Here is a 10527-nt window from a genome sequence, read left to right as displayed (position 1 = left end):
TTTTTTATGTGTTTGTTTGTGAAGAAGGCTTTAAAACGCAAGCATGCCTTCTAAATTACTCATCAGCTATAGTTCTGCAACATTGACACCTTTCTTTCCAGTTCAGATGAGAAACTTCGGTATCATGAGAGTGGCTTTTTAAAAGTGTCACACTGAGGTAATGCTTCCACTTGCTCGTTCTAGCAACCAATAGAAGCTTTGCATAATATATATTATTTTATTAGAGGATACTAGACGTCTCCCTACGCAGACTAGAAAACGTGCATCTTGAAGCGTAAATGGCACTGTACAGCAAAAATATACGTGGCCATTTGTTTTACTTTGTCGCAGAGAAAACATAAAGAGAGCCTGGGGCAAACTGTACTGCCATATGTATTATCTATTATTCTATGCTTTTAGCAACAACTTAAGCAGTTACTGTATGCATGTAAAACCAATAAACTCGTCTCCTAAGACAGGTCCTGACCATTCACAAAGGACAGCGGAATGATGAAAAGGATAACAAAAAATACAAATGACTATGTTAAATACTTGTAGAATACTTGAAGCTACCGTCGTTTATATCACCACCACCTCATCATTGTTTCTTATGTCAGCCGTTCCTCGTTCCTAATTAGGCAATAAGCGGAGCTTTAGTAATGACGCCGAATGAGATCACCCACTGTGACATTCGTGAAGTTCACTGAAGTACCTCAGGTTGTTTCTTTATAGGACTTATTCGCTGTAGAACAATAATTGGCCTGTTGTAATATCTGCTTCGCACATTAACACGTTAAGAAAAAAACTGCCATTATATTCTTGTTTAGACGTCTGGTTGATTGCTTGATTGATATGTGGGGTTTAACGTCCCAAAACTACCATATGATTATGAGAGACGCCATAGTGGAGGGCTCCAGAAATATTGACCACCAGGGGTTCTTTAACGTGCACCCAAATCTAAGCACACGGGCCTACAACATTTCCGCCTCTATCGAAAATGCAGCTGCCGCAGCCGGAATTTGATCCTGAGACCTGCGAGTCAGTAGCCGAGTACCTTAGCCACTAGACCACCGCGGCGGGGCAGACATCTGGTTGCCCCGTATATTACTCTAATCAAAGAAACGTGAATTTTTCAGTGGGTAAGGGGGGGGGGGGAATTACACTTTTTTCTCTGAATAGATTGAGCCACAAGAGGTGTACTACACATCTTTAAATAGAGTGATATATTTGACAAGTTAGGACCCCCATAAAAGAGTCAGACATATATTATTCTTTCTTTCATAGATTGTATAGTTTACAAATGATCCACAATAGGAACGCTGATCTCTTCTCCCAGGAAGCTCTGCTAGAATGAGAACTCGTCGAATAATCACCTCCAAAGAGACAGCGTCACAACATTTGTTTCACCGGATTTATTACACAATATATGCGCAACACAAACGCCTACGTTGTCTGTATGTACAACACACAAAAATCATTCGAACAACGCTCTTACAAAGAGCCCTGCAGGTAAAAGGTGATGCATCAATGTCAATGAAACCTCTCAACCGTTAATATCGTCAAAATGAAGACACTTGCAATGAATACCTGAAATGTGAAGAATTTGGGTTACTCAAAAAGCAGAAGTACATGCGTAGAACCGAACAATAACGTAAGTAGTACAAAGTGTCAAGTGTGACAAACTTCCCGCTCGAGAGGCATAAAAGATGCAGTACTGAGAACACGTGTAGCTTGTATTCAGTAAGAGAAGGCAACGCTTACAATAGTCCGTGAGCAGTCTACACAAGAAAGAGCGTATGCACCAACCATTTATAACACACGAACTCACGTGCGCGAAAAATGGCGCATGTCTTATTTGTAAATCGCAAAGTGATGGCTTACGAAATGTGAAGTAAAATAAACACATAATACATGACCAGAGAAGGCAAATTGGCATAGAGTATGGCTGTACAACGAGCAGGCTACACGTTGTTAGAACTGTTATTAATCGTTTAAGCTGTCAGAAAAAAAAACAAGCTTACAGAAACAATGCAGCGATGGTAACAGATGCAGTAAATATGATCGTGATAATGAGAACATTATGTACTGATAGAATGTTATTCAGTTTCTTGCACGGTTATGACTACTGAAGCTACAGAAAAATTCCCACTTTTACAGATTTTCTTCGAAAGAACGTGCCGACATCTACAAAAAGAAATATTATGCAAAGTTTTTGAAGCTTCTTGCCATGGTTCTTAACTTCAAAGCAGATGTTTTTTGCAAGGGTCTATGTAATGTTTTTGCTTACTTTTGGTAATGTCAGATGTTTTAGACATCATGATTTAAAATATCATATCAAGCTTCTGAGCACAAACTCGTAATAGATAGTCAACGATGCAAGATTCATCAAAAACAAAAAAACATAAACGAAGTTTTCTTCCTTGTCGGAAAGCTGAGTACTAAATTTTCGCGACAATAGCCACTGTGCTATAAACAAGGCATCTAGGTAAATACACAAACGTTTGAACAGCTTGCAACAGACATTTGGGCATCTGAACAAATAGGAATGTCGAAATGAACTGTACACTCTTAGATAAGATATTTTGACATAACATTAAATTCTTTTCAGCACTTGTATTGTACCAAGATATTTATTCTGTTGGCACGAAGGAAAGAGGACAACCAATCATTCAACACTGACTGTTGAGCAGAAAAAGAGCAAGCTAGGCAAGGGTACAGAAGGACATCACGAGTTTAGGTAACCACCATAACCTGAACGAAAGATGCTTCATGAGATAACCTCTACACAAGAGGACATGTAATCGCCAGCACTTTTTTGTTTGAAGTCCCATTCTCGTGGTGTTTACTCTTGAGGAATCCGTTGCTCGAATACTGTTTCTAAAGTAAGCCATACCCATGGAAAAGAATCAATATTTTACTCACTCTCTTCACTAAGGTTCACTGCTTTAGCAATACTTGTGCCATTCATTGTTTCTCCTGTACTTCCTCGTTGAAAGCACAAACAGTGCATACGTTGCGCATGATGAGAGTTCATGGACATTTCCGCGCAATGGACACGCATCAACTCATGGTTAAGTGAGCAATTGATATAACCTAGTATTCAAAGAATAAAAACAGGCTACTCTTGGATCATTTACACTCCTTTCTTCACATGTTATTTATTATGATGGTTGGGACTTGGAAAGTAAAAACAGCGCAAAAATATAGACAAGGACAGAGGAAGACTATAATATTAATATGATGGATGTCCCCAGCTGTGGAATGTAGGTGGCATTGGGGGTGGTGGTGGTGGTGGCATTGGTGGCGGCGGTAGTTTCTCAGGCCGTAATAAGCACCACACAGCAGGTGGCAGGAAGAGCAAAAGCAACAGCGGTGCCAGGAAAGGCCACAGAGGCATGGGACGCGAGAATTCGCGTCCAGTTGCCTCGTTGGTTGGGTCAGGCGCTGTGGGTCCTTCCACAGAAAGCTCGTCGTCAGACACGTCGGAATTGTAGCTAGAGTTTCCTGTCGCACCCATGGGAATGGCCGCCGCCGGCAGGGACACGTGTTGATCACGTGAGCCCGGGTCTTCATCGTGAAGGCTTTTCGTGGGTTTTTTTCGGGTGGTCGTTGCAGAGTCCTCGGCTTGCTCGAGTAAATGATTTCCAATGACGTCACTATGTGAGGAGCTCTCATTACGCGGGCGTAGCGGTGTATGATCGCCATCGAGGAGGTAAGCGTCTTCATCTTCGGCATATGCGTGATCAATGTTGCCGGAAAATGATTTTTCTAATGTTGCCTGTCTTGTCGCCGAGACGGATCTTGGCAGTGTCGTCGTTGTAGTCGGTGCCAGCCGCAACCGAACGTCAGAGGGGTGGCCGGGAGAGATGAGCTGCGTGTGCGACGGTGATGGTGACCTGGGGGTCATGAAAGAATCAGTGACAGAAAGAGGCTGAAGCTTGCGCGACTTATCGTTGTATTCCTGTGTAGGAAGTGCTCTTGTGGGAGTGGCGGCGACTTTGTCTTTAGGAACTCTGTCGGCACCTAGCGAAGGCCTCGGGGATGGTGACAGATAGGTGGCAGATGTAGAGACGCTAACAGTGCTCGTTGACAGCACGGCACGGTTAGGTTTTGATAGTTGCACAGTAGATGTCACGTACCTTGTACTGAGCGTTGTTGAATGAGAAGAAGAGGAAGACTTCGAGGATGTATTTGTTCTACCTAAACGTGACGAAGTTTTTGTGGATGACGTGCGTGAGGTCTTACTGCTTGATGTTGCGTTGGCAATGCTTTTTGTCTCCATCGACGCCCTTTGTCTTTCGCTTAAGTCAGACAGAGCCGTATTATCTGGTAAACGTGGTGTTTCTTTGAGTTCGTAAAGCTGCGTAGCGTACACCGACGTAACGGAAGTTTTGGTGGTCGAAGTACTCGTGCCGTTATTAGAGTTGTTCTTTTTTGAGGGAACCCTCTTGACGGTCCTCCATTCTGAGGTGTATCCGTTTTGAATAATTCGGCGGCTTTTGGTGGCACGAGAAGTCTCAATTCGAGAGAGTGAGAGCGACGGCAAGACTGCGGTTGTCGGGGAATTTTTCTGCAGAGTGCTTTGTTTATTGCCAGCCCTTGTCCAATTCGTTGCGCTGCTTACCGTAGAAGTGCGTTTTGACTTCGACAACACGAGGAGGCTTCCTCTACGCGTAACATTAGGTTTTTTTCCGGACCTAGACGTTAACAACTCGGGCGCAGATACGAAAGCAGAAAGGGATGGTGTTGGTGAAACCACGTCAGTATCTATTGGTTCGCGTGAAGGAGTGCCTTTCATAACACTCACAGAGCTCAACGAAGGTGAAAGTGAAGGAGTCGGTAGACCAAAAAGCGAGAAGTCAGTGCCTAGAATTTGCCTTACATCCGATGATAGACGCTCACTGCTGAGATTGGTGGATTCCTTCGAATGGCGCTTCTTGCCGTCGCGAGGTCTCGTACGCGAGCGTGGTAGTGAAGCAGTGCTGGAGATGTTCTTGGACTCCTCGGTACCTAGATCAGATGATTGGTCAGATTTCCCTAGACTTTCCAAAGATTGCTGCAATGTTGCGGTTTTGTTTGCAGAGTTGGAGGAGACAGAAGAAGAGCCATTCTGAGTCCGGCTACCAGCCGATCGACGACCTTCGCTTCCAGATTTCTCTCGTTTGCCTTTGGGTGCACGTGCACTAGCTTGATTTGCGAGCGTAGGACTCAGCAAGTCACCGGTGATAATCGTGCTACTCGGTACGCGCACGACAGGAGTTGAGCTGACATCTGTGCCTCTTGGTGACGTCGTGACGATGTTTACGATGGAAGACATCAATTTGCTGCGCTGCACGAGACTCCAAAAGCAGGTATTTCGGCAAGTCGGAAACTCGTCATTGTCGAAATTGTGGGTCGTAAACGTTTGCCCTGGCTTTAGTGTTAGAGTTGGTTTAAATGAGGTGTAAAGAGACGTTGCTTCAGGTCCCGACTTTGATTTGTCAATGCCATCGGTGACCGACCAAGTAGAATCTTGGCTAGGAGCACTACTAAAAGAGGATAATATATTGAAACTTTGCGATGTTGGAGGTGCCTTCATAGTGAGCGCGGTCAACTCGACCGGAGGCACTTCTTGTCTTGGTGATTGCGTTGGTGAAAGCGCTTCAAGATTGTGCGTTGTGAAGTCCGTCACAGAAAAACTTGCCTTTAGAGATGAGCAACAAGCAGACGCCAATACTGGAGACGCTGCCACTGATGAAGAGATGGTTTCTGTCTTTATGATGGGCGTCTTTTTGACCGTAATCAATCGCAGTGTCTTAGATGGCACTCGAGTCATAGATGGCAACAAAACCGTTTCCTTTTGAGTAGCTTCACCTTGTTCGTTTTCTGACTGATCCTTTTTCACACTTCTCACCGCAGGTGTTTTAGTGCTTTGCGTTGAGCCAGAGTAAACTAGGTTTCGGGATGTTTGATTAACTTTGTTTTGTTCTTTCTGGCTCCTCGTAAATGTGGCAAGCAAACTTTTAGCTTTTTCAACAGAAGAATTAAACTGCGGCCGCAAAACCAAATCAGATGGACCGAGAAGACTTTCTTTATTTAACAAATTATCATCTCGCACATTATCTGGCACTACTGTTGTGGTCGGAGCATCGTTCGTGTCGCGCAGCTGTACGCTTGGCTTCACTACAGAATTCAAGTATATGTTCAATACTCGCGCTGGTTTATCGGGACCTGATGACGTGACCGTTCCGTTTTTCTCAGAAATCAAGGAGGTCTTTTGAATTTTTTGTTCGTGATTGACACCTACAACAGTTGCTGGCTCACCTAATGCAATGCTGAGAACCCTAGATTTCTGCTTATCCGCTTCAGCTTCAATGTCCACCTCATGTTTTACGATTCCATCGGTTCCCGAATTGCCGATCTTTATTTCAGAGCTATTGTCAGCCTTCTTGCTCCAATCGTTTTTCTCTTTAGAGCTATTGGGAGCCGCAGTGATTAAGTCCTTTTCACTGGGCTTTTGGTAATTTGGCCTACTGGAAAAGGGCGATTTAGCTTCAATTTTCGGAATGAAGGAGCCAAGTAGTGACCTATCATTCGTGTGCTGCGTAAGCGATATATTTGATGCTCGCTGACCAGCTGCATGCTCGTAATCGTGGTCGTACTCCTCATCGAATGAATCAATGGGCGGCAAACGAACCTGCTTTTTACTCGCTTCATTTTGTTCACTCGACACGACTGTTCCGTTGAGTTCCTTAAATGCTGGACCTGTGTACGCCTTCGAATTTACTGATTGCCCCGGCGGCTGCACGTCAGATGGCGCACTCGTCGTAGCTGGTTCTCGAGAATGCTGGTCCCTGTCAACTTCGTAGCCCTTGTCAGTAGGCACTCCGCCTCGGGCAGGCCGGCGCGTTCTTGACAAAGTGATTCTCTTTGTAAGCGACGGTCGTCGCGATCCACGACGCGCCCCACTTCTTTGCGGCTGCGTTTGTTCGTCCGCAGACTCGCCGCTAGGATACCCGGAAGTTGTGTCGGTATTTTTTACTCGTACGCGAATCTTCCGGCGCCTCTGGGGTCTCCTCGGCGCCGGGTTGACCTTCGAACTGTTCGTAGCCACGAAAATCATACTGACCCCTGCCGTTGTTCAGAACGACGGGGGTCTTGATTTGATTCTTTACCACGGAAGACGTGTCTTGACTCTGAGATGTCTGTAAGCCAACGGACGCAACGGTGGATGACAATTGGTCGTGATTTCCACTGAGATGCTTAACGTTTTGTTCTTCTTCGTAGTTTACTCTAGAATCCTGGACGTTGCTTTCCGGTAATTTGCCACTGGATTTTATCTCACGTTCGTCTGATGAGACAAAACTTGGGATTTCCTGCTCAGCAGTCGGGAAAGGCGCACGCAACTGAGGTTGTGTCGGGCGTGCGTTGATCACCTCAGCCGCTTCCACTCCCTGAGTTGTCCCAAGTGCAGGCGAGGAGCCAGGTGTAACGACTAACGTGATGACAGCAGCTTTATTTCTGGTGAACTGAGGCTGATTCCGGTGTGGTGAATGCAGCGGGGAGCGCGACTGAACAACTGGTCCCAACGGTTGGGACAGCACGGGTCGCGATCTCACAATGGCTGAGAACGGTGGCTGATGCGGCGGTCTATCCTCTGCACCCTGTGCAACGAGTGGGACTGAGGGCAGGGCACGAGCACCAATCCGGGGTCCGAGACTAGAGATTGGGAGTGGCCGCTCAGAGTGGTCTACTTGGCCGATGAAACGCTGCGTCGGCACCGGTGGACCGTCCGGGCCGAACGACTGCACGTAGCCTTGTGGAAACGGCACAAGCGGTGGTACACCACCGGGATAGTTCGGGCTGAATAATCTCGCCGCCACATCAGCGGGAGGATTGTCGTTGTAGTATACAACGCTACCGTGAGGAGTTCCCAGTGCGACGTCCACTCGAGAAAGGGCACCACCATGAGCGATGGCACTAGTGTAGCGCGTGGTCCTGCTGTTCGGAGGCGCCACTTGGGCCACGTCGTCCACTCGTATGTCAGCAGCACCAGTCCGAACACTGTAGCCGTACCAGAGCACGCCAGGTGGCTTGGAGCCCGTAGGCGCCAGGCCAATTGGCGGCGGCACCGCGGAGAGCAGCGCCTGCAGATAAAAAAAAAACTACGTGTCAACAACATACAACGGAGAAAGATATTCGGTACCACGTCACCAAATATGCGGCATATATTGTCTTTTACGTTCATGACCCTTATCGCTTGATAGATTGATATGTGGGGTTTAACGTCCCAAAAACACCATATGATTATGATAGACGCCGTAGTAGAGCACCCCAAAAATTGCGACCCACAAGGGTCTCTAACGTGCTCCCAAGTCTGAGCCCATAGGCCTACATCATTTTTGTCTCCATCGAAAATGCAGCCTCCACAGCCGGAATTCAATCCCGCGAACTGCGATCAGCAGCAGCCTTTGGCACTAGACTACCATGGTGGGGCCTTATCGCGTTTCATGCTAAGCGATCGAAGGCACTGGTGCTATAAGGTTACGTTGTGCTTGCGCAGTTTCCGTAGAGACACAGTTTGTTTCTGTTGTGTAAGATATTTTCTCGTCAAGTAAACAGTCATAACGTATTTGCGGGAAGAGTTTTTGATCGTTTGTCAAGCCTGCCTGAGAATTTGTTCCTAGTACCCTGAGAAGAGCGTGTTCTTGGTGGCCGAACTTCATTGCATTGTAGTTTACTGCAATTCACAATTCTACCATAAACAGGCAGTGTCACCATATTTGTTGTTTGAGCGTTATTTTCCGCGAGCATTTCTTATAGTTCCAAGAAGCATGACACACGCATCAAGAATATTTATTTTAGTTTAACAGATAATATAGCTGTTTTTATGTGGAAGATTTCATGTTTTGGTTTCTGGGCACCGATTGGGCTGTGACGTGCAGTAGGTGGCTTAGTCACGTGGCCACTCGAAGCTGTGACGCACGCCGTTTTGTTTGTCTCTCTTGCTGGCTTTCTCGCACACACGTTCCGCGCAAATACACGTAGCAGCCGCATTGCTTTGCCACAGCCGCGTTTAAAAGGGCCCTGAAACACTCGTTCAAGCAGCCATAGAATGAATTCACTGGAAGAGCCAATAGCCTCACAGATTCAATACCGCAAAACCTTTAAGAATCCGTTCAGTGCGAGTGAAGTTACAAACATTTGTCGCATGCTGCGATTGCATTCTCAATTCTCTCGTCCCGATGAAAGCGCTCAAAGCTTAGCTAAGAGGAATGGCAGGGGCAAAAAAAAAAAAAACGTCACGCGAGCATCGTTACCTTGAACAATTTGTCTTTCTTCGAATGTACGTTTTTTTTTTCAGTGTGTTTGCGCGCGCACACGTGAACAAGTCGTGGCTTCCCACATCAATATTTGTAACGACCGATTGCGCCATGTTCAAATCAGCAAACGGCTGATAAATTGGCTCTTAACTAGTAATTTTTCAGCATCTTCTGTTGTTTGTCGAGAGAACAAAAAGCTTCTTTTAGCTGAATTTGTAAATTTATTGGGAACTCCAGGCCACGCGCTGCGCTATAATATATGGCTCGCCTGTTATCGGGGGCCTCTACTATCGATCAGCAGCGTTTTCTGACCATGCTAAAAAAACGTTGCAGCGCTCCATCGTGGGGAGCGGCAAGTGCGTGCGCGTGCCACTCCCCTCTAGGTGACACTTTAGGTTGGGCGTACATAACGAGTCCACGTAGGCAGCACTGCCAAGGGAGATAACTGCGTGTGTGCAGTACGTAACGTATTGATTTTTAGAGATGCGTGCGCAGGCCCCAAACAAGATGCTGCGTACGTAACACAACGCTTACTACAATACATTTGTGCGAGACCTAGAAGAAATCAGAACGAGAGTATATGGCGGCCGCAATAGCGTTTGACGAAGACAGAAACGGTGGACCTGATGCAAGAAATGTGGACTTCACAATAAAAGGTGATGTTTTCATGCCAGACACGGTAAATTCAAGTGGCGCGTTCTGGTATCTGATGATTCAGAATAAATTGCCTCACGTCTCATCAAAATCATCAAGAATCGCCTTCGATAGGTTACGTGTCGGAAGGCGTCTTTTTCTGACAGGCCTCTCGGTGAATGAACCCGCAAATAACACGGCATCTTGGTACGCATCTTTATTCGTGTAGCAACATAACACGCCTTGGAAGTTCTATGAGTTTTCACTCCTTGAATGCGCCAGTGGTAAATGGTAACGTCATGAATACTTGTAACGCGACCACTTGCTGTAGGGTGTCCGCAGCAGCGCTAGAAAAAACCCTGGCGTGGATCCAGTGCGGCCATGCCCATCAGATGCCGTTCTTGCATTGTGCAGCCGAGTTGAAAACACCAAAGGTTAACGTGCACATTCAGTGAACGTGCGCACCAAGGAACGATTTGAAAAATCTACAAAGCGACCACCACGTCCTGACGTGTACACTGGTGGCTCTTACGCTCGAAGTCAGGATGTTTTTCGTGCAGATCAGAGAGGCGACGTTTTTACTGGGGCCATGGTACTAGAATTTAGCCCACTG

At 46.3% G+C, this 10527-nt stretch overlaps 1 protein-coding gene across 1 annotated transcript in view; it reads right to left on the bottom strand.

Annotated features, from left to right (window-relative positions):
• Window positions 1-1376: 1376 nt before the first annotated feature.
• Window positions 1377-10527, bottom strand: part of LOC142804004 (uncharacterized) — a 35595-nt gene continuing 26444 nt past the window's right edge. The window contains exon 2 of the mRNA XM_075890457.1: window positions 1377-8105. Coding sequence (XP_075746572.1) covers window positions 6966-8105 — 1140 coding nt within the window. The 3' untranslated portion in view covers window positions 1377-6965. The remainder of the gene's footprint in view (window positions 8106-10527) is intronic.

Source organism: Rhipicephalus microplus, chromosome 3 (assembly GCF_043290135.1).
Source record: "Rhipicephalus microplus isolate Deutch F79 chromosome 3, USDA_Rmic, whole genome shotgun sequence".
Taxonomy (NCBI): domain Eukaryota; kingdom Metazoa; phylum Arthropoda; class Arachnida; order Ixodida; family Ixodidae; genus Rhipicephalus; species Rhipicephalus microplus.
Note: the sequence above shows the minus strand (reverse complement) of the source record. Positions and strands in the feature narration are given on the sequence as shown.